We start from the raw sequence: 24,881 nt of genomic DNA on the forward strand, positions 1-24,881 counted from the left end.
CAGGTATTCCTGCTCTTTGAGAGATGGCTCAGTTAACGATATTGTCCCTGTGTGTAAAAGATGACCACTGCTAGCACATTAGACAAAGCGTCTCTAGACAGTGGACCCTGCTTGCTTTAATAATGAAAAACGCATTCAGAGCCAAGAGCTGTTAGGTGAGCCGGTCTAGCTGGACACAAGCTCGTGCTGGAGACTTAAACCCTTGCATTCCCCTGGGGAAACAACCTAACCCTGTTTGCCGTGTTACGTTTCACGGCAGTTATGTTTCCTCTGTGCATCATCAACAAAGGGCCATTCTGACCTTTTCAGTTTGAATCAAGAACCCCGTGATGTTATTTCAGACCCCACCATGCTGGATTACATCTAACTACCAGTCTCACTGATCCAATGAGTATCACATCTATGTGTGTAGATTACCTGTCAGTTATGATGAATTCAGGCCCAAAACCCTATTAGTATGAGGCTTAGCACTTTCTGGAATTCTATCTCATTTTGTACATCTTCACTTTTGATAAATTCTGCTGCCACGAATGTAAGCATAAAAGCACATCTCCATTAAGTATTGCTTTGGAATTTATATACAATATCAAACAGACAAAAAGAACAGCAACTTTCAACTCTATAAAGAGGGGAAGCAGCAACATTTAGAGTCTGTTTTGTGCTCCCCAGCACAGCAACCAAACTGTAGCAGAGAGGTGGGCTTCTCGCGGTGAGCCGTGTACAATGTCCCTTGGAAACCTGTCTTAGGGCTTCATGACCTCACAGTAAATCTTCCTTCTTAAAGAGGGGCCTGCACTCTTGTGCCTGCAGCATCCACTTCTCATCCCTATCTGGAGGTCCTGGCCACCTCAGGCTGGGTAGGTTGAAAACTGAGCTCAGGAGCTGTGGTAAAGATCAGCCCCTTCACCTGGTCCTGTTTCATTGTTCAGGTGAGGAAGTGACAGCCCTCGTACGCATCATACATCTTTCCAGAGACTCTGCATGTCTTTCCACTCTATCCTAACCTAAATCTATTTGAGTCCTGGCCCGGCCACTTCGAAAGTGTGTCTGGAATTCCCTCACTTCCCAATACTCGCTGCCACCATCTTGGTCTTGAATACGTCATCTTCTCCCACTGGGACTATTGTGACAGTCTGTGAGCTTGTCTCCTCCCACACACCCCCTCTTCCCCTCCACATGCCTATTCTCCCCAAGCAGCCAGAGTGGTATTGTAACCAAACTAACGTGCATTCGCTCCTTGGTGAGACTCAGATGGAAACCACACCAGGTGGAGTTGTCGCACAGTGGATGAGATCACGGAGAATCACTCCCAAAGCCGTGACTCCCTGAGCAAGGGTGAAGGGGTTCCTTTTATTTAGGGTTAGGATGAATATTTAGATTTGTCATTGCATGTAGAGGGGAGCATAAGGCTGTGCATGCACTTTAAACCTGCCTGAACATACATTGTATGTTATATAAATGAGGCTGGGCTCCTCCTTGGAGCTTGTGTGGAGATTTTTTTTTTTTTTAAAGATTTTATTATTTTTGTGAGAGAGAGAGCATGCGAGTGAGCATGAGCAGGGGAGAGAGGCAGAGGGAGAAGCAGACTCCCTGCTGAGCAGGGAGCCCGATGTGGGACTCGATCCCAGGACCCTGGGATCATGATCTGAGCCGAAGGCAGACGCTTAAATGGACTGAAGCCACCCAGGTGCCTGGAGATTTAGTATTATAATGAGGTAAAGGTACCTGTCAGTCATTCCCTGGTTCACTCCATGGTCTCTCTGCAGAGGCGTGAGTGGGGGTTAAGTTCAAACTGATCTGGGGGGTCTGGGCCACCAGAACTCTTTGTCTGGGCAGTCGCTGTTGCTTGAGGGCTAGTTTCAGTTTTCATCATAGGATGTTATACCTGTCAGGTCTTCTGCCTCAGTTAAGAGATAAGCTAGAAAGAAGACCTTAAGAAAAATATGGGACAAAGGTCAGTGGGTACAAGCAGGTGAGCAGTAAAGGTCAGGTCTTGGGGTCTAGCTGGTGACAGTATTAAAAATTTACCCTGGTCCTATCACTCTCTTGCTCAAACCCTGTCACCGCCCTTAGGAGAAGGTACAAAATTCTTAGGCCACCTGGGCCAATATAATCTGACCCACCCCCATCTCTCTAACATTTTGCACCAATGTCCTAACTTAGTACACTTTTTTATAGGTTCTAGAAGGCAGCAAAGCCCCTCCCTGCTCTGGACCTTTGCCCATGCTGTCTTCTTGCTTACCTCTCGCTAGCTCTTACTGGGTCTTAAGGTATTCTTCAGCATGGCCTTCCCTGACACTTCCCATGCTTGCAACAAGGGTATATCTCTCTATTATACACCCATATCATACCCTTCATTTTCCTTCGTAGCATTTTTCACAATTATAATTATTCAGATATTTCCTCCCACTAGACTTTAAGTTATGAACAGCAGGGTCTGTTCAATGTGTGCCCCACCCATCCTTGGGGCCTGATAGCAGGAAGCCTGGCAGAGTTTAGTGCTCTCAAGGGTTAAACAAATAAGTGAAAACAATCTTCCTAGATTTGTGATTAAAATTCCTGTAGTAATTTGTTCCGTATGCCACAAAGAAAGCTAAAACAGAATTATTTGTCCTGAGTCTTATCAGCTAGAGCCTGCCCTGGACTCCCGGGGGTATGGTTTGGATACTAACTGTTTCACGACCTAGGAATAAAGTCCTGGTCCCTGGAAGGTGCTGGAATGCAAGATGCATCCTTTGCTCTGGACTTCCTTTGTTCAGGACTAAAGATGCCCACAGGTTGGATCAGTTTCTTTTCCCTTGATGAAATCTTCCTCTAGTCAATTGGTGACATTGATTTGGCTTTGGGTTTGGTCTTATTCATCAGCAGTGAAGATTTGGATGGCTCTTGCTGGAATAAATGCACAACTTATGTTAAAATGCTGAATGCCGGTGTCTGCACTGGGCCCCTGCATGTTCTCCTTTCTGAAGGCCCTCTCAGGCCACGTGTTATTTGCCATCTGTGGGGGGAGGGGGGCAGCGGTGGCAGGTGGGGAATCCTCAGAGGTTCATCCCTTGAGAGCAGATCAGTTCCATGGACCACCTCAAGTGGACCTGCAGTCTTGTTCCTTGACAAGCATCAGCCTGTGAGTAAATTCCAGCCACAGGTGTGTGTAAAATGTCCTCTTGTAGTATTTTAAAAATCATTATTAGTGCTAACATTTAAAAATCAAGATTATCATGTACAAACTTGACTTTCTGTGTTTTCTTGAGGGGAAAAAAAATAAAAGGAAGATCTAGCAAAATTGGCACACAACCGGGGAGCCTGCCTGGTCCAGTCAGTGGAGCATGCGACTCTTGATCTTGGGGTCATGAGTTCGAGCCCCACATTGGGGGTTAGAATTTACTTAGAAAAAGATTGGCCCACAGCAGTTGCCTGGAGCTGAATAGAGACTGCCCCTTACAATAGACACCGTTTTTCTTGTTTTCTGATCTCTATTCAGCCTACCATGTTCATCTTTTATACCTTCCTGGCATTTGTGGGCACGCGAGTTTGCAACCCCTGTTTTGTATTCATAAGTCACGTTTATGTGTAAATATGAACAAATGCTATAAATGACGCTCTGTATAATTGTTTTTTTCTCTGTCCCTGCTTCCTTCTTTACTTTCTCCTTGTGTCTCCCTTTTCTTTCAAACTGCCTCTGCGATTTTACAGGTTCTGGGATTGCTGGTGTGGACGCTGATCGCTGGAACTGAGTACTTCCGGGTCCCCGCGTTTGGCTGGGTCATGTTCGTAGCTGTATTTTACTGGGTCCTCACCGTCTTCTTCCTCATCATCTACATAACAATGACCTACACCAGGATTCCCCAGGTGCCCTGGACAACGGTGGTAAGGAAGCCAGGGGTCATCTTCTTGTCCACTGCCCACTAGGTAGGATTGAACTTAGTCCTTCCTTGTCCTTAGTCCAACAATTCAGGATTGTCTCTCTGCCAGCAAAGCAGGGGACAAAGCCAGGGAGAACCCAACATAGCAGGTGTTTTATACCTGAGTATGGAACTGGGCATATTGGAAGGTCCAGGAATTTCTTTTAGGCAAAAATAGCAAACCAGTTCTCAGAAGACTGAATGAAGAGAAATTCAGTTCTTCATTAGTTCCTCATACACACCATCACCTGGAAATAAGTACATCGGGGCGCCAGCCTCGGCAGATCTCACTTCCTTTAAACCCCTCCTGGGGCCACGACCTTGGCCCTTTGTGCACAGAGCTCTTTGATGTTGGGATGCACAGTGTGTGCAGAGTTAGAATGAAAAATGAAACTGCTGTTAGCATAAATAGGTGTCTTCATATTTGCAAGCAAGTGCAGTCAAGGGTGATTGGATGCTTGTCCTGGCTCCGGGCACCATGGTGGGTGCAGCATAAACTAAGGGGAACACACGGTCTGGGATGAAATAGATAAGAAAATGTACCTGTCGTAGTCGGCTCTGGCGCCATAACAAAATACCATAGACTGGGTAGCTTAAATGACAGAACTTGATTTCTCACACTTCTAGAGGCTGGAAGTCCACAATCAGGTGTCAATAGAGCTGGTCTCTGGTGAGAGCTCCCTTCCTGACTTGCAGATGTCTGCTGTCTTTCTGTGGCCTCACATGGATGGGAACAGATGCTATCAAGAGGATCCCAACCTCTTGATCCCATCGAACCCTAATTACCTCTCAAATGCCTCATCTCCAAATACCATCACGTTGTCAATCAGAGCTTCAATGTGTGCACTTGGGGGGACACAGACATTCAGTCCATAACATTCTGCCGCTGGCTCCCCCAAATCATGCCCTTCTAACATGCAAAATACATTCATTCCATCTCAACATCCCCAAAAGTCTTAACTCATTCCAACATCGACTGAAGTCTAAGAGCCAAAGTTTCACCCAAATATCATCTAAATCAAGTATGGTGAGATTGGAGGTATAGTTCATCCTGAGGCAGAATTCCTCTCCAGCTGCGAGCCTATGAAACCCGACAAGTTATGTACTTGTAAAATACAGTGGTGGGACAGGCACAGGATAGATGGTCCCATTCCAAAAGGGAGAAATAGGGAGGAGGGATGGGGTGGCGAGTCCAAGGCAAGCCCAAAACTTACAAGGCAAATTCCATGGGATGTTAAGCCTTCAGGATAAGCCTCTTTGGTTCAGTGCTCTGCCCTCCAGGCCCACTGGGGTGGCATTGTCACCCCTATGCGTCTGCAGGGTGACCTGCCCCTGAGGCACTGGGGTGGGCACATCCAGGCTCACAGAAACCAGAGAGGCAGCCTACCCTTTGAAACTGAGGAGGAACCAGCCTGCCCCCAGGGCCTGATGATCTCTGAATGAGCCTTTGGGTGACTCATTCTTTTTTCTTAAAAATTGGCACATATTCACAGCCAAATGGCTCTATGGTTCTATCATATAGATTCCAAGAAGTTCAACAGCACTCCTTTATTTTGTCCCATCTGCACCCCTTTTCATTCAAACTAACAGTGTTTCACCGGTATAATCCCTTACCTGTTCCTGGCTTCTACTGACACATGATTAGATCTGTGTTTTGCACCCATGATCTCTTTATCAAATGGTTGTTTGGCCACACCTGTACTGTTCTCTTCAGAGCAAGCTTTTTCTTTCTTTTTTTTTTTTAATAGATTTATTTATTTGAGAGAGAGAGAGTTGGGGGGAGGAACAGAGGGAGAGGGAGAGAGAGAGTCCGAAGCAGACTCCATGCCGAGTGCACAGCCCAACACGGGGCTTGATCCCATGACCCCAAGATCACAACCTGAGCTGAAACCAAGATTTGGATGCTCAACCAACTGTGCCACCCAGGCACCCCAAGTTTTCTTATTTTTTTGCAATATGGATAGGCTGAGAATTTTCCAAACCTTCAAGTTCTGCTGCCTTTTTGCTTAACAATTTCTTCTTTAATTCACCTCTCTCCTTGTGCATTTTACTATAAACAGGAGGAACCAAGCCGCTCCTTTAACACTTTGCTTAAAAAATCTCATTTAAATATCCAGTTTTTTGCTTGCAAGCTCTGTCTTCCACAAAGCACTAGAACACAGTTCAGCTAAATTCTCTGCCACTTTATGACAAGGATCACCTTTCCTCCAGTTTCCAAAAACATGTTTCCCATTTCCATTTGAGATCTCTCCACAATGGCCTTCAACATCCATATTTTTACTAAGATTCTGTCTGTGGTTATTTATGCATTCTCTAAGAAGATGGAAGCTTTGTCTTAGCCTCTTCTCTTTTCTTCCTAAGTCCTCACTGGAATCACCTTCAACATCCATAGTTCTAGTATACTCCTCAAAACTCTCCAGCCTTTACTCATTATCCAGTTCCAAAGCCAGTTTTATATTTTTAGATCTTTGTTACAGCACCACCCCACTCCTGGTTCTAAAATCTGTCTACCCCACTCTCGATATAAATTCTAGATTAGTCAGAGTTCTCTAGAGAAGCATAGGCATTAGGGTGTGTATGTGTGTGTGTATATATAAAGAGATTTACTGGAAGGGATTGGTTCACATGATTGTGGAAGAAGTCCCAAGATCTGCTGTCCACAAGCTGGAGACCCAGGCACGCTGATGGTGTAGTTCCAGGCTGAGTCCAAAGGCCTGAGAACCAGGGAACCTGATGCTCTAAGTTCTAGTCTGAAAGGCACCAGGCCTGAGACCCAAGAATACCTGATGTTTCAGTTTAAGCCCAAAGGCAGGAAAAAAGACTGATGTCCCAGCTCAAGGCAGTCAGGCAGAGCAGTTCCCTCTTACTCAGCCTTGAGCACCTCAAAGTAACAGTCACATGGGAATACCAGGTGAGGGCATATAGTCCAAGGGACCTGGGGGAATGTAAGGAATGCTGTTTTGGAAAAAGAGGGGTCTTAAAAGGATGTCTTGAGCAAAGTGCTTGTGAACTTGGAAGAAGAGAACTTGGAAACTGTCACAGGAGAGCAAATGGGTGAGATGCAGGAATGAGCAGTACCTTTCATTCCACTCCTGCTGAGTCTCAATTCCTAGGTATGCTGTCTGGATCAGGGCTTGGCAAACTTCCTCTATACAGGACCAGACAGTAAGTATTTTCTCTTTTGGAGGCTATGCAATCTCTGTCACAACTACTCAACTCTGCTTGCAGCATGAGATCGTCTGTAGACAATTTGTAAATGAATGAACATGATCCACTTCCCAGTAAAACTTTATTCCCAAAAACTGGCTGTGGGCCAGATTTGGCCTGTGCGCATAGTTTGCTGACTTCTGTTCCAGATCATCTCTAGTCTCTCTCTTCTCTAAGCCTAAAATACTTTTCACTGATTTTTTACATTAAAAATTTTTAATTTTAAAAAATTTAAAGATATTTTAATACATTAAAATTAAAAAAAATTAAAGATTGATTTATTTATTTTAGAGAGAGAGAATGGGGAGAGGGGCAAAGGCAGAGGGAGAGCGAGAATCGTCCAGCAGATTCCCCACCGTGGGGCTCAATCCCAAGGCCTTGAGATCATGACGTGAGCGGAAAGAGTCAGCCGCTTAACCACCTGAGCCACCCAGTGGCTTAAAATTTAAAATGTAAATTTAAAATTTTAAAATAAATTTTAAAATGTAAAAATAAAATGTTTAAATAAAAATTTAAAATAAAAAATTATAATTTTAGGGGTGCCTGGGTGACTCAGACAGTTAAGTGTCTGCCTTTGGCTCAGGTCGTGATCCCGGGGTCCTGGGATCAAGCCCCACATCGGGCTCCCTGCCCAGCGAGGAGTCTGCTTCTCCCTCCCCCTCTGCCTGCCACTCCCCCTGCTTGTACTCTCTGTCTAATTAAAAAAAAAAAAAATCTTGGGCGCCTGGGTGACTCAGTTGGTTAAGCGACTGCCTTCGGCTCAGGTCATGATCCTGGAGTCCCGGGATCGAGTTCCGCATCGGGCTCCCTGCTTGGCAGGGAGTCTGCTTCTCCCTCTCCCGCTCCCCCTCTTGTGCTCTTTCGCTCTCTCACTCTCTCTCTCAAATAAATAAATAAATAAAATCTTTAAAAAAAAATAAAAAATAAAAAATCTTTAAAAAAATTATAATTTTAATATTAAAAAATTAAAAAATTAAAATAATGCTCTAGCTCGGTCGGTAGAGCATGAGACTTTTTTTTTCTCCTAAGCAGTAACATTTAATTTACTCATAAATTTGTAATTTGGGAAAGGCTCAGCAGGACAGTATATCTCTGCTTCCTCAGTCAGCTGGGCTGGCTTGAAGGTGGTTGGAGGCTGGAATCATCATACGTCTAGCAGTTGATACTGCCTGTCAGTGGGACCTCTGCCAGAGCCAGGGCCAGAATACCTACACATGACCTCTCCGTGAGCCTGCTTGGATGGTCTACCGCCCGGTGGCTTGGGTTCCAAAAACTATATATTTTTTCATTCTTTATTTAAATTCAGTTTAGTTAACATATACTATATTATTAGTTTCAGGGGTAGAATTTAGTGATTCATCATTTGCATATAACACCCAGTGCTCATTCCATCAAGTGGAGCATGAGACTCTTTTTTTTTTTAAGATTTTATTTATTTATTTGACAGAGAGAGACACAGTGAGAGCAGGATCACAAGCAGGGGGAGAGGGAGAGGGACAAACAGGCTTCCCGCAGAGCAGGGAGCCCGATGCGGGGCTCGATCCCAGGACCCTGGGATCATGACCTGAGCCGAAGGCAGACGCTTAACGACTGAGGCACCCAGGCGCCCCTGGAGCATGAGACTCTTGATCTTGGGTTTGTAAGTTTGAGCCCCATATTAGGTGGAGAGATTACTTAAAATAAAAAAAAAAAAGAAAATCGAAATATTGCTTTTAATGGTACTTTTTTTTTTAAATAATGCTCCCTTCTGGCACTTCCTAGTTTTAAAATGCTTTGATTTGCATGATCAGAATTTATCATCATGATGTGCATCCCCATTTTATAAATAAGAAAATTGAGATTTAGAGCCTCATGACTTTGCCCAGATGCACACACAGCTGGGGTCCATCTCTCTTGACTTCTGTCCAGCATTTTTTTCTGATCTTGTTCCACTCCAGGCATGCCTCTGCCTGAGTAATAAATAAGAACCCCAACCAGCAGTCAGGAGACCAGGACTTGTAGGCCCTTTAGAGTTGTTTAATCCTTCATCTTTTTTTTTTTTTTTTTAAGATTTTATTTGTCAGAGAGAGGGAAAGAGAGCACAAGCAGGGGGAGTGGCAGACAGAAAGAGAGGGAGAAGCAGGCTCCCCCAAGCAGGGAGCCCAATGTGGGGCTCAATCCCAGGACCCTGGGATCATGACCTGAGCTGAAGGCAGATGCCCAACCGACTGAGCCACCCAGGCGCCCCTTAATCCTTCATCTTATCAAGCAAGACCATCAGCCTCCACCTTAGAGGTTACACACTCACATGTGTGGAAAGACCAGACAAGTCATGCAAGGGAGCATAAATTCAGTGAGTGTTGAATTCTCGCCACCCAGACGCACACTTTTTGGGCATCTTAATCAACTGGGGAATATTCTTCACTTCCCGGAGAAATAAATTGGAAACGTGCTCTCAGAATTGTTAGATTTTCTGTTATTTCCCTCCCTAAGGCAATCCAGAAATCTGGGCTTTTGTGTGAACTCTTTCACTTTTAAAATATTTTTAGCCAAATTTTAAAAACTTTTTTGCAGCCAGCAGCTGCTACAGGTCAAACATGTCTGACTTCGGGTTGGGGGATTTTTATTCCCTGCTCTGAGAAGCCCCTTTGCGAAACCTCTCAAAGCATTTGTGAGTGGGGTAAGCAGTGTTAACTGGATATCCAAAGTGGGATCTGGGGGAAAAGTTTTCCTGTGTAACAACTAAGGTGTCAGATCTTTATTACCTGTGCCCAGCAGAACCTCTTGCAGGAACAGACTGGTTCAGATGCTGGCCCTCACTGTATGTCCCACACCAACTGGAGCATGGCAAGGGTCAGGCCAACCCAGGACTCTGCTGAGGCAGCTGATGGGCTTCTGGTGCCAGGGTGAAGTGAACCTTCTAGAATTTTGCTGCTCAAAGTGCGGTCCCTGGACCAGCAGCATCACATGGGAGCTTATTAGAAATCTTTGGTCCTGCCCCAGACCTACTGAATCGGAAGCTCTATAGAGTATCTGGCAATCTGTATTATAAGCTTTCCAGATAATTCTTAGGCACCTAAAGTGTAGGAAACACTGGTTTACAGATAATTATAGGTCCACACCCCTTCCCTGGAACCTTTAGGCTAGATATGTTTGCAATCACAATTTTTTTTCAAATTTTAGAAAGAAGTAATCTGGTGCATTTATTACATAAGGTGACCCCTCCCTCTGAGTCTGGGGGCAACACTGTAATCAGACATGTTAATATTTCTGCAAGAACACATGCATTTTTCCTGCTAAGAGGGATGCTAAAGACTGCATTGCCCCTGTGTCAGTGCAAGCCAGTTTTTGCTGCCTAATGACTTTGGGATTTACATTTGGTTGTCAGAGCATTTGAGAAATCTAAGATTAAAGAAAAGGGAGCAGTAGACCTGGTTTTAGTCCCCTGGGAGTTTGGCTGGGAGACCACCCATGGAACACTACAAAAAGCAGAGTCTCATAAGTTTTGCCTTTAGCTCTTTGCTTGACAAGGCATGAGCTTTGCACTGGACTTGGCTTGACAATAAGCATTTTTCCTCTTGCATCTGAGGAGAATACAGGTGCAGAGTTACTATGTCCATCCTTAACATGGAGTGGAACCACAGCAGGTTCCCGCGAGCACCTCTGAGCTCCTGGGCAATATCATTTACCCAGAGAGGCTGCAATGAATGCTTTCTGACAAATCTGATCTGAGCTAAAACTTCAAAGCAATACAGTCTGTCCTCCTCAGAGCACTAAGCACCAGGACCTCCACAAAAGCTTTTTCTGAGGATCTGTCCTCTGCAGCTCATCCCTGTTGGCTTCATTGCAAGCACTCTGAGCAGTACTGGGCACAGGGCAGAGGGTGGAGGGTGAGGCCTCCTTCCGTTGACAACATCAGCCACCATTTATGAAACACCTGTGTGCCGGAGGTCAGGCTGGGTCCTTCATATCTTACAACATTTCACCTCACACTAACTGCAAAGAGGGAACGGATTATTTCCGTTTGGCAGGTAAAGAAACTGAGATGCTGAGAGGATTTTGATAGGAATGGGATGCAGGTCCCTGGATGCCAACCACAGTTGTCCACCCTGGAGTCTGCTTGGCTCTCAGGGGACACAAGTGCCCTGGTTCTAACCTTCAGGAATTCTCTGAAACTGAAAGAACCTACCTCCCCTCTACTGGGAAGGGATGAGATGTTCTTAGCAGTTAGGTTTGGTCAGTTGTGGATACCAATAATACGGTGTGGAGGGTCAACAAGGTCGCTAGCTGCTTGAGGGTTTTTATCTATGGGTGCCTTTATCTGGGGGAAAGGACATTTTATACCAAAGAGGGATCGAATTTCAGAAAAGAATAGCCTCCCTCCACCTTCTCCCAAAAAGGAACAGTTGGAAACCTTTTGTAAGACACTGTATTTGTTCTCTGTTCCCTGGGGCCCAGGGGTGGTTTGAGAACTGGCGTGGGAGTTGGAGGGGCTCCCTGATCGTTCAGCTTGAACAGTCTCGGACTCGGGTCCTGTTTCTCGAGAGCAGTACAGTCTGTGTTTCCGTGAAGCTCAGTGCTATTCTAGAGCCTGCTGAAGCTTCGCCATTGCCCTCCTTGCCTTCTGTAGCCACACGGATCTCTTTTTTAACCTCTATAACAATCTCAGGTCCGGGTTCTTTGCCCTTCTTTTTTCTTCCCTCTCTCCACCTATTTTCACTAGGTTCCCACTCCAGGCATCCCTCAGACATACTTACTTTGGGAGTCCTAGGAAGATGGGGGGCCAGTAGGTTGGGCTCTGAGGTAGCGAAACAGAGGCTGTGAGAACCCGTCGGGACCCCTCGGGGTGGTGTGTGGGGGAAGGAAGCCCTTCCCCGCTTCCCTCCAAGGGAAACCGAATTTCTCATTTCCTTGGAAAAATGGATTGGGCCACACTTAGTATGGAGTCGTGTCCCCACTCCCTCTCCAGCCCTTCACCCACACGGCAGAGGGGACACGGCCCGGGCCTGTGTCAGGGTGGTCCTGGCCGGGCTGGCCTCCTGGAAGCTCTCTCATTCATCTCTCTCCTTGTATGGGGACTGGACATGCATGGGTGCCCCCAAATACATGTTTAAAGACATTCCTCACAGCAGTGTTGGTAATCCCGAGAAAGCTAGGAACATCAAATGCCCATCAACAGGGGAAGAGTTAAATTCTGAGGTATTTGTGTCATGACAAGAAATGAGGTCCATCTGTTTGGACTGACAAGTAAAATTGCCCTTGGTATCTTTCTCAATGAAGAAAAAAATCCGAACAAAACAGAAAAACCCCCACTGAGATGCCTGACTATATGGCTCTGTTTGTATAGGATTGGGTGGTGGTTTATATCTCAAAGGAAAGGGTTGAGGTGAAAGGAGTAGACTGACTTTTTACTCCAGATTGTTCTGTCCAGACGGGATTTTGTTTGGTTACCATGGACATGCATTACTTTTTAATTTTTTTCTTAAGCATTTTAATGTTTCAAATGTACTACATGGCTAATTTATTAAATAAATACCACTACCTGTAAAAGGCCACAAAACGAAAACTAAAGTCTCACACCCCTCAGAGGTAACTACATTGAACTGTTTCAGCATTTAAAAAAAAAAAAAGTAGGAAGTCCTTTACTTGGCAAATAGCAAATGTGCAAATCTCTAGAGGTAATGTGAAATGAAAAACAAAAAACAAAAAAACTAGATTTTTAAAAAAATGCACAGATGTGTTCCTGGACCAAAAACCCCCACAACCAGCAAACATAATGAATCACCAGGGAAACCAGGACTTCCTGGGGACACATTTCTTTTTTTAAGACTTATTTATTAGGGAGAGAGAGAGTGAGGGGAAGGGGCAGAGGGAGAGGAGAGGAAGAGAGAGAATCTCAAGCGGACTCCCTGCTGAGTGGGGAGCCCAATGCAGGGCTTGATCCCTGGACCCTAAGATCATGACCTGAGTCGAAATCAAGAGTCAGACACTTAACCAACTGAGCCACCCAGGTGCCCCAGGGGACACATTTCTAATGGCAGATGAGCATCCTGGGCAGCCTGAATCCTGGGACTGACCCTTATCATAAAGTTTAATCTCCTTAACCCAGAACAATATAAGTGTGGAGGTGGTAAGAGGGATACACAACCCACCTCAGAAGGACCTGCATCTGGAAAATTCTATGTGCCTTTCTCCTAGAAGAAAAAGATACTGCTTCCCCCCTACCCCTACCCATTCCCGTCTCTCTGAATGACTGAGGGAGAGCTGTAAGACCATGGGGGGCCTACTCCTGAGAGCCCACCCTCTTCCTACCTGTATAAGCATTGGTCTTCTGCATCAGTTTGGCCCCACCCCATCCCCACCTCTCACCCTTGTTCAGACGGGGGTGAAGTTTGGCACATTTCACAGTTTGATTTCCGAGAGTTTAAGTATAACTGAAAACCAAATATCTATTGGATTTACACCTCTCTCTTCTCTAAGAATAGGAAAAAATAAGATGAAGCCAGAAGTGAGATTAGTTCCGAAAGGGTTCTGTTAATATGTATAATCTTCTTTTCATTTTTAAGAACTTGCTGCTAGGATTGAGGAGTTCACCTAAATGTCGTCCCCCCCTCCCCCCCCTCCGCTTAGCCTGGGGAATAGATCAGCTGGGCCTGCTTTGGGAAGAGCTATCTCGCAGCTCTGGGTCAGGGACAGGTGCCGAAAGGCTGTGGCTGCTGGGGCCGCAGTCTGGGCAGATCTCGCTGGGGAACCCCAGCTGCCTGTCTTCCTCAGCCAGTAGGTCACCAAGGCTGAAATCTGGATGAAGCAAGGATCAAAAGCAAAGTGAGAGAGAGAGGTGGCCGAAGGGACAAGCAAGGCAGCCTGGGTGTCTTGGGGGCAGGTGAGGGGTGTCTGGGTGTGCTGTGTAAAAGTTGGTAGGAAGCCCCTCCTCCTGGAGGCACTGATGAGCTGCTTCTCAGAGCCCTCATCCCTGCCCCCTCCAAGTGTCCAGATGCACCCCTTACCACGCCTGGCGTGCAGTTCTGGCCACTACAGAGATCCAGAGGTGCCCAGACCTTCCACGCTCCCTGACCACTCCACCCCTCTATCTCCCCCAGGGTCTGTGCTTTAATGGCAGTGCCTTCGTCTTATACCTCTCAGCCGCTGTGGTGGATGCGTCTTCTGTCTCCCCCGAGAGAGACAGCCACAATTTCAACAGCTGGGCAGCCTCATCGGTGAGTGAGCAAGCCCTTTCACCTGCCCCACCCCCTTCCTGCATGGTCAGGGTCACGGTCTCCTCCTCCCGGTGGGGCTGGGGGTCCAGGAGGAGGACCAAGTTATCTGTAGGGGCGGGAAAGACTCACCTGCACTCGAGACACTGGCAATTAACTTGTTGGTTTAAAAGCATCAAAAATTACTGGGGCCTCCTGATCGCCTGAAGTGCACAGAGGTTAAAAGACCCAGCTTGAGTGAAAGCCAAATAGCTGGAACAAAATAAGTATTTGAGGAAGAAAAAATATTTGAGGCACTCTAAGAATAATTCTACTGGCTACAGTTCAAGTGGGGAGACAGTTGCAAAAAAAAAAAAAAAATGAGCACACTATGATTCTATTTTTACTTAAGAAGTGGAGATGTTTGTTTATGCGATGGGAGTGCCTGGGAAAGCATACATGAACAGAGGTTCCTTCCAGAGACTGTGGTTGGATGATGAAGGGAGCAGCCTGAGGGGCTTCTGCTTTTTAATTTATGTGCTTCCATACTATTTGCATATTAAAACCATTAATGTGTATTGTAGTTCTGATTTTAAAAACTAATTTTAGAAGTTCCTCTGAGATTGGCCTTAAAATATTCCATTCCCAAAAGAAGTAATTGGCAGCATAGCAGGCAGGGGGGGTGGGGGTCAGTTAAACAGGAATACCAAAATGATCATGTTAAAACTGATTGATGATACACAGCCGTTCATTATATATATATATTTTTAAAGTGAGCACCATGCCCAGTGTGGAGCCCAACATGAGTCTTGAACTCACGACCCCAAGCCGAGATCAAGAGTTGGACACTTGATCAACCGACTGAGCCACCCAGGCACCCCCCTCCCCTATTTCTTATATTCTGATATTTATATTCAAAAATCTCTATTTAAAGGTAGAGAGCATGGTGCTCTCATGGTTCAGTCAGTTAAGTGTCTGACTTGATCTCAGCTCAGGTCTTGATCTCAGGGTCGTGAGTTCAGCCCCACATTGAGCTCTATGCTGGGCATGAAGCCTACTTTAAAAAAAAAAAAAAAAATTTTTTTTTTTTTTTTTTTTTTTTAATCACAAGCTTTAGCAGCACTAAGCTCAAGCTATCATACAGCAAGAATCAGCCAGACCTGGGCATTGGCTGCCCCTTCAGAGGGGCCTGCTTTTTCCCTGCTCACCATTCACACCCTGTGGGTTCATCGCTTCCTCCCACCCACTCAACTCCTTTATGTAACTGACCCTATGGCAATCTGAGGTTAAGCCCTGGTCTAAAATTGTCTATACTAAATTAGGAATACATGTGCTTTTCTCAGATACACACCACCATACTCACCCTGAAGTGAACACCCTGTGGTTATTTGAGCAAAACTACAAGCTTTCCAGATATGTTTCAAAAAGAAAAACAAAAAACAAAACAAAAACCCCAAACAACCAGCATAGCCAGAGATCATTTCAGAAGGAAGGTAGTTGAACCAATAAAGCAATTTTAGATGAGAAAGCCTGGAGTCAAGGGATGCTATGAGTGCCTGATTCAATGGAGGTGAAATGATAACTTTTGCTAATTAGAATGTGCCCTAAGCCCTCTTTCTATTATCCTCTGTTTTCTCCAGTTCTTCGCCTTTTTGGTCACCATCTGCTATGCTGGAAACACATATTTCAGTTTTGTAGCTTGGAGATCCAGGACCATACAGTGATTTGCCATTTTGAGAATTAAACAGGAGAAAGCAGGAAGAATCTCACTGTAAAAAAACAGCAACAACAAACTGTAGGTATAATGTATATTTCCAGAGAATTATATTTAACTAATGTTTTTATATACTTAGTTAAATTTGCTCACAGTGGTTTGTTACAGTTAAACTGGATACTTATTTGCAAATTGTTGTAGCTTATAAGGAACTCTTAAATATCTTGTTGATGTCTTCATGGACCTTGTTTTCTTAGTGTATAAATAGATAAATTGCTAATGTTAAGACTGTGTCGAGTTTGTAAACCTAACTTTTTAAAATGCCAGATTCTTTTCTGATTAAATGTTTCAAAATCTTGGGTAAGGTGTCTGATTTGAGAAAGGAGACCTACTGCCAAAGCCCAAGGTTGGGTGCTGTGGGTAAATCTTCATCCTCACAAGGCTGCCCAATTGTAGTATTGCCCAGACACCCTTGTCCACAGCCACCAGGCCAGGGTAGTAGGAGAGACCCTTCTCCCCGAGACTGGGGATCATCAGTGGTCATGGTTCTCACATGCTAACCAGTTGACCCAGAAAGCATGTAATGAGACACTGGCCTTGCAGTTCAGTAATAACCTAAGTGATGGTGCTGAGTGCCCAGACTGATGTGCTGTGTGGCAATTTTTTCCTAATACATATTAAAAAAGTGCATAACCATTAAACCGATAAATACTTGCGTGTACCTTAAGATACTTGCTGACCATAGTGACGCGTGTACTGTACTTTGTGGAAACCACCTGACCCCACGTCTCCAGACTCCAGAACTAATATTTTGTGGCACTGTTATGAGATACCATCAGATGGTGGGAAGAACCCCAGGCAGCCAGGCAGATGTGTATTTAGAGGAAGTGTGTTGAGGCAGTATGGTTCTTGCTGGTATGGCAGTGTACCTTGGGTGATTTTTCAACATGGGCTTCTTTTGAAAAACAAAAAACCACAGAAACATTAGTGTAGTTGACGACAGTGAAAAGTCTTAGTTGCGTACCCTGTGGGCATAACTCCTGTGGCCTCCAGTCTCCCGCGAGCAATGCTCTTTCTTACTGCTGCTAGTTGTTTGGTAGGTCTTCTTGCTTAACTGTAAGTTCTTACCCAAGTTCTGTTTACCTCTACATAGGAGGGTTAGGATTTCTTCGGCGTCTAACACCCACCACAGACCCATCCACAGTTCTGGATCCAAATAGGTAGTGGGGAGGGGGGCACCAGAATGAGGTGAGTGTAGAGACCCAGTGTGTGGGAGTGGGTGGGTGTTGGGGTACAGGAGGCCGGTCTGAGTCCAACGTGCAGATGATCAGGGCTGCAATCCGAGGGAAGCTGCCTCCCTCGCCATCACTAGGACAGCCTCCGACTCGCCGATTTTGCAAGACAAGCTGAAATCACTAGTCAGAATTTGTGTGCTCTGCCTCTCTGTTCGTCTCTCTCTCTCACTCACAGAGGCATATTCATCTTCCATGTACTTGGTGGGTGTTTTAAGCACTTTGTATTGCAACCAAAGCTCCACACAAGGCAGAAAAACTGTAACCTCCAGATGGGTCTGTTTCTGGAAACTTCTGGAAACAGCTGTCAAGAAAGAAGCCTGTTTTATGTCCTCCCCACCCCCTGTGGGGTGTGCGTGTGTGTGTGTGTGTGTGTGTGTGTGTGTGTGTGTGTGTGTGATTTCTATAATCATGGCCCCATTTATAGGAAGTGACTTCTACGGCAAAAAGTTCCATAAACCACTTTGAAATATTCTCCAAAAAGACTACACCGATAGGTCTTTTTTGAACCAGTAGAACCAGAGAGATCGGTTTCAAGAGAACAGTACTCATTTGTGTCCATGCAGGAGTATTTGTTGTTTGTATGTGTGGTTTCTCAGAGCTTGACCATTTTTGTTATCCTGAGAGTTTGCCAAAAAAACAAAACAAAACCCAGAAAAACATAATTTTTTAACTGAAAGGAAATTCTTATTTCCTCTTTTGAATACTGACTTTGTTCATGAATTTTTAAGTGTGGGTTTTTAGACAACAAAATGATTCTCTTGTTCAGATGAAGCTGTAAATTTTGAACTGCTTCAGTTTTTCTCCTAAGAAAGAAAAACAAACAGCCACATGTGCTTCACCCAACATAACAAAAAGAATAGGTTTCTGGGGTTTGAAAAATATTAGTACAAGGATAGTATACAACGTGCTTAAACTGTTCTCTGGTATCTGTGCTCACCATCTGCCCTCCCCAGACCATCACGTCCTTTTTGGTGGAGCTTGGTGGGTTTTGAGTTTGATGTATTTACCCACTTATGGCCAATCAATGACACACTTTAGGCAATTAATCTCTCTCCATTGCAAGGTCCAACTCATAGCCCCAAAGGATAAATATTTAGCCAATATTTGAAAGCTATAAGAAAACCTAGAGACAAGACTGTTCAATATCAATTATTTTTGTACATTTAAAAGTCACTGGTTTCACAGAAAAATCCCTTCAGGCTATCAGCCCACAAAAAGGTTTAAATACATAAAGTGCTGTCTGCATAGAGCATGGACATTTAAAAATACTAACTGAAGATACAGGCCCAGGTAAAAAATCAATTTAAAGTTTGTATTTCTATCCCCTAGACAATTATTATTTTAATGGAGAAGATGGATTTTTCACAGGAAAAAATAATTCGGGCATATAAAGCTGGGGCGCATGAGCAAACACACACCCTGTAAGATGACAACCTAAGAAGCATTTGTTCACTTGGCCTTACGTGGAAGTTCTGGCAGTGTGCTGCTGCCAAGTGTGGGGCTCAAGCAGATGGCTGTGGAGGAAAGTAGGATGACTATCCCCATGTGGCTGACTGAGAGTAATGGGCAAGATTAGAATAAGTCTGGTTACAAGTTGGAGGGTGGGTGAACTTAGGTGTTTGCTCTACAGAAGAAGATCGGGCTTGAGGGAAAGTGCTTGGCAACACAGGTGATGATTTCAGAAACTAAGGAAGGTGGCTGACATAGTTGTTGACTGAAGAGACATTGCATTTGGAAGGTATGTTTTGAGAAAACTTGAATGTCAATGACAGAGGTTTTTCCCTAGAATATTCAGAATAACTAAATCCAGGAAGGAAGGAAGTAGAGGAGCTTGTCGCTGCCTGGCCCACATCTCTTCTCCCTCCTCTTGTTGTCTTAGTTTTTATTTAATAAACAGCCTCCCTCTTATGCCTCAGCTTCATGGGGGAAGCTGACTGCACTTGGATGGGGGCCTGTGGCTCTAAGCTAATTCCACCTCCCTGGCCACACTGATTGGTTCAGGGATGGGCATGTGACTCAGGGCTTGCCTGTTTGGAGTTCTGAGGTAATGAGTAGGTGGGAAATTGTTGGTAAATATTCTGTGACCACGAGGGAGAGCCAGTCGTGGGATGAAGATGACTGGAAGGAAGAGCAAAGGGATGGAAAGAAACTTCATGGTTACATCATTGGGCCACTGAATCCATGCTGTCAAACTCTGGGCTTTGCCATGACATGAGCAATTATACTCACTTTGCCTAAACTAATTCTCATTACTTGCAACAGCATGCATCCTAACCAGTGCACGGGACATCCTGGCACATGGCTTTCAAGCAAACGTGTAACAACTTGGTTCTGATTTACTTTCTCTGATAGTCACCACAAGGCTCTAAGGAGATGACAATAATGATGTTATAAGTCAATGTTAGTACTATTTAGCAATAGAAGGTAGAAAAGGGGGGCGCCTTGGGCGGCACAGTCAGTTAAGCGTCCAACTCTTGGTTTCGGCTCAGGTCATGATTGCAGGTCGTGAGATCGAGCCCTATGTCAGCAGGGCGTCTCAGTAGGGAGTCTGCTTGAGATTCTCTCTCTCCCTCTCCCTCTGCCCTCCCTCCCACGTACTCAAGCTCCCTCTCCCTCCCCACCCCAAGTAAATAAATCTTTTAAAAATAAAAGGGGGGTAGAAAAAGGAAAATTTGAGAGTCCCACTTGAGAGACTGACTCAGGCCTTCCCAAAGCTATTGTTTAAGGTTGGTGATAACGTGGAAAGATACTAGAAAGAGAAACAGCGGGGGGATGGGGACTCAAAGAGTTTTCATGACCTGACTTTGGTCATTGCAATATTGAGAAACATGAACAGTATGGCCTCCGATCATTTTAACTTATAATGAAAACTCTACCTTGTTGTATCTCAAAGACAATTAGTCATCCTTGAGAAATGGCTTCCTTCTCTGAAAGTAAGTTGGCCCTTAGTACCAAAGAACACTGACCCTATAAGAGTGAGGATTACGCCTCAACGCTTGACAGGAACAAGGTACATATTTTTCTAGTTAAAACCACAATGAGAGGCCTCACCAAAAAGGCTAAAATTAAAAAGATTGGTGGTACCAAGTGTTAACCAGGTCATGGAGACTCTGGAATTCTCATTCATTGCTGGTGGAACTGTAAAATGGTATAATTATTTATAAAGTTAAACATACACTTATCATATGACTCAGCAATTCCATTCCTAGGTATTTACCCAAGAGAACTATGTCCACAAAAAGACTTAGGCAAGAATAGGCACAGCTGCTGTATTCATAATTGGCCAAACCTGGAAACAACCAAAGTGACTATGAAACAGTGTATTCAAATTATGGTGTATTCGCACAATGGAATAAGACTCAGCAATGAAAAGAAGCAAACCGGACACGTGCAACAATGTAGATGAATCACTGAAATACTATGCTGAATGAAAGAAGCCAGATTTAAAAAAAAAAAATGTTTGATTCTATTGACATGAAATACAAAAAAAAAGCAGAACAAATCTGTAGTGATAGGAAGCTGATCAGCGGTTGCCTGAGGTTAGAGGTGGAAGGGATTATCTAGAAAGGGGCACAGGGAAATGTTCTGAGGGGGCAGAAATAGTGTACATCTTGACTGTGGTGGGGATTGCATGTGCATATATAATTGCCAAAATTCACAAACTGTTACTTAAAACGTCGTTTTGTTTTATGTAAATCACCCCTTGATAAAGTTAATTTTATTGGGACACCTGGTGGCTCAGTCGGTTAAGCATCTGCCTTCAGCTCGGGTTATGGTCCCAGGGTCCTGGGATCGAGCCCTGCATCGGGCTCCCTGCTCAGTGGAGAGCCTGCTTCTCCCTGTGCCTCTCCCCCTGCTTGTGCTCTCTTTCTCTCTCTCTCTGTCAAATAAATAAATAAAATCTTTATTTAAAAAAAAGAGAGAAAGTTAATTTTAAAAGAAAAACACCATGGGGCATTTTGAAATGTCCCGATGGCCCCTCTCCTCCTCTGCCATGCTGTCGAATGGTTTGTTACCATCTTCCTCCCATCTGGTTCTGTGATGTGTTGCAGGGGTGGGGTAGTGCATTTTCATCTCCATCTTCCCTCGGGAGCTCAGCACAGTGTGGACCACAGTATGTGTTCAATAAATGCTGGCCGCCGTGAAGATGCCGGAACGTGACTGCCGAGTCCCAGAAGATCTCGAAGGATTCGCAGGTTAGAAGACAAAGAGGCTGAGTGTGGCTGTGAAGCCAGCGCCGGCCGAATGCGAGACTGTTGAGCAGCCGTGGGAGGGAGAGGTGGGTGAGTGAGTGCTCTGCACATGACAGGGGACCCAGCACTGAGCAGGCCACAAGGGACGGACCTGCGGGTGAAGAGCCGAATCTGCCGACCCACTCACGGTGCCTGAAAATAAATATCAGAAAGCGCTTAGTAATGAGAGCCGCCAGGTGGTTACTGGGCTAGGTACCTGGGAGAACCCACAGCTAGCTGATTGGTTTCTGGAAGGCATAAATGACTAATTGCCTAACAACGTCCAACCACGTAATGATACAGCATGAGGTTGAACTATATTAAAATTGCCAATATTTGACTCTCTGACCTACAAAAATTTCATGAGTCAACTTATAATTTTATACTTGACAGGTCACTTGCATACAGGTGTCAGTGGGTCCTCAGAACACCTGTGTCTTAGATAAAACAGGTGTCCACAGCCCCATTTATCTGATAAGGACAGTTGAGACTTTTAAGTATCAGCGGTTTGTGCAAGGTTACACCACGAGTCATTGGAATAGCTTGGGCTGACATCATGCAGGTCTTCTTACCCCGGTCTGCAGTTCCTCCAGCGTAGCCGACTGAAAACATCAGTAGTGGGAGGGAAAGAAGCAGGTGGAAACTTCATAGGGTGTGAGGATAAAGTGATACAACATTTCCAGAAATCTATTTGGCATATATATGTAGAGCCTTAAAAATACTCATTCCCTTGGATTTGGGGATGCTTCTCTTGGGAGCTTGGGGTTCATGCACAGAGATGTTAATCCTGGTCTTATGTATAGTAGGAAAACAAAACAAAACAAAAACAACCACAGGGGTGCCTGGCTGGCTCAGTCTGTAGAGCATACAACTCTTGATCGCAGGGTCATGATTTCGAGCTCCGCATGTGGCATAGAGATTACTTAAAATAAAAACAAAAATAAACAAAACAAACCTGCATCAGCCTAAAACCCTAACAGAATAATGGTTAAATAAAAAAGTCCATTGAAAGAGCCTTTAGAAATGAATGCACTACAACCCACTCCCTCCCAAGTTTATTCTAAATCAGAATTGATTAGCACCATCATTAATGATTTAACTTTGTATTTTTAACACACTTCTCAAGCTGTGCTGAATTGCGGTTGCTAAATTGGCTATTAAATTGAAGATCAGTTGTTAAGGGGCTGTCTTTCTAAAATTACATAATGGAGAAAAATAAGTTGTCTATGAACACACAAATCAATGCTGCTACTGAAAACTGAGGAATTCTTACTAAAACACGTTGATAGTATAACTTGGAGTTGACAAAAGGCAGAGCAAACCAGACTGTAAAGATTGGTGGGATCATGGGGTGATTTTTATTTTCTTCGTTGTTTTGTGAATCTCCCCTAATTTTCTATAAGGAGCAGGAAATACATTCATAATCAGGAAATAGCAAATATCTTTAAATCAAAGACAAGAGCAGGCAGTGGTTTCAAGGAAGTTGGAAAAACCAGGATCCTCATGGTTAGTGGGAGAATTAACATCTTCAGGTCCCCTTATGAAGGCAGACCAGTGGCCCCCAGAGCAATTGCATGGCAACCATTCAGGGGACTATACCCATTGTCTGTCTCCTTTTGAAGGGAAGCAGAGTCCTCTTTGGCCACCATTTCTCTCATTTATGAAAGACTCCATGGATAAAGTAGAAAAAAGAGCCTCTCCCCTCTCCAGCTCCCCCCTCCCATCCCTTGATAACTTCATAGAAGGGATACTGATTCTGGTAGAAAACATCAGCATAAAAAGCAAATTATTCCTTGTATTTGTATGTTACTTTATTACCAAAGACAGGTGGTACCCATCCACTTCTCAAAGAGGAACGCTGACCTTCCGACAACCTCACCTCTGGGCAGAGCTGCAGCCAGAGTCCCATCCCCTTACCCCAAAGGTCAAGCAAATGAAACCAGGAGCTTCATGCAGACCCTCCACTGCATAAGGAAATAGGGTGTCTCCCCCCTGCCCCACCTTTCCTAAAATGCACAGTCCCAAAGCATGGGTAAGCCGCTCATCAGCAAGTTGCAGCCACTGGGGAGCATTCATGGAGGAGATTGTCTACAGGAAGCCTGCAGTCTACTTGAGACATGGCAAACACATAGGAAATCAACAAAATGAGAGAAAACTCTCAGGCCGGGCTTCACTGCCTGATCATCATATGTCTCCATGCGTGCGCTGGCCAACAGCGAACCTCACCTCGCCGATCATATTGGAGCAGACAGACATCATCAGCAGCTATCAGTCTGCTCAGTGACAATCCACCATATGGTGGTTTTTCCAGAAACACGCTTGACAGGAGGAGGAGGTAATGAGGAGCCACCTGTGCAATTCAGTGCCAAATTCTCAAATGCAGGCTGGAACGGAGGACAGATGTCCGGAACGGGCCAGCGAGTGCTAGCAATGGTTCTTGTCCCTTAGTTACACACAGACTTCTCTTTTGGGTTTCTGAGGGACATGGCGCATGGCATATAAACAGGATGAGGGTGATAACAAGCCAAGTGGGCAGACATTGAACCAAAGGCAGCCCTGAGGTTTTTGATTTTTTGCTTTGGTGTTTGGGTTTTTGCTTTGTTTGGTTTTGGTTTTTTTGTCTTTTGCTAAGTGCTGGCTTAAAATGCTGTTTGCACCTGTTTGCCCGGGCCCTAACCTGCCAGGCCCAACCAGCTCTTGTCCTAGCCTGTTTCACATTCCACTGACCTGTACCAAATGCCCGAACAAGCATAATCTCACTTAGTCTAGCCTCACAGCAGCCCTGGGATTTACCTTTCCTGGGAGGAAAGCTGTGTCACCCCCCACTTTGCAGATAGGGAGATGCGTGCTCACAGTGGCTGCGAGGCGCCTGGACCCCAAGCCAGGGCTGCTAACTCTGAATCCAGTGCTCTTTCCGCGCTGCTCTTTTCTTGACTCTCTGGGTATGTTTTCTCTCACTTTTTCCCCATGTCCAAGTAGAGGGTGATTCTGTATGCACAACAAAGAATGCAGATTGAGCATGCATATTCAGACTTAATTTTACCTTAATAGAACAGTGAAATTGATCTGACCTGTTTAATGAGAATCACAATTATTCTTGGGCTGCCTGGCAAGTAAACATAAATAAATGGTAAATAGTTTGTCCAGTATCAAATTGAAAAATAACAAAGTTGCACTCTTTTGTGCCAGGCATTGTGATTAGTGCTTAGGGCGTCAGGAGAAAGGCCACGAAGAGCCTGCATACTTCAGAGGACTTGCTATGTGCTCGGCATGCTGCCGAGAGTTTTCCATGCTTTAACTTACCAAATCCTCATGGAAGGCATGGCAGGTTGTATTTTCAAAAGATGGCTTGACCATGT

General features: G+C 44.8%; 1 protein-coding gene across 3 annotated transcripts in view; it reads left to right on the forward strand.

Annotated features, from left to right (window-relative positions):
- CMTM8 (CKLF like MARVEL transmembrane domain containing 8) overlaps positions 1–21,700 on the forward strand; it is a 108,956-nt gene extending 87,256 nt beyond the window's left edge. The window contains exons 2-5 of one of the 3 annotated variants that reach the window (XR_004300104.1): positions 3,694–3,867; positions 14,189–14,305; positions 15,922–16,076; positions 21,343–21,700. Coding sequence is in view for 2 of the 3 variants with exons in the window: in XM_032408861.1 (XP_032264752.1) it covers positions 3,694–3,867; positions 14,189–14,305; positions 15,922–16,005 (375 nt within the window). In the remaining variant the exon portion in view is untranslated. Of the gene's footprint in view, positions 1–3,693; positions 3,868–14,188; positions 14,306–15,921; positions 16,836–21,342 lie in introns of those variants that run through there. The other 2 variants (XM_032408861.1, XM_032408860.1) reach the window with 2 other exon arrangements.
- The last annotated feature ends 3,181 nt before the right edge of the window (positions 21,701–24,881 follow it).

Source organism: Phoca vitulina, unplaced genomic scaffold (genome assembly GCF_004348235.1).
Source record: "Phoca vitulina isolate PV1807 unplaced genomic scaffold, GSC_HSeal_1.0 scaffold10, whole genome shotgun sequence".
Classification (NCBI taxonomy): Eukaryota; Metazoa; Chordata; class Mammalia; order Carnivora; family Phocidae; genus Phoca; species Phoca vitulina.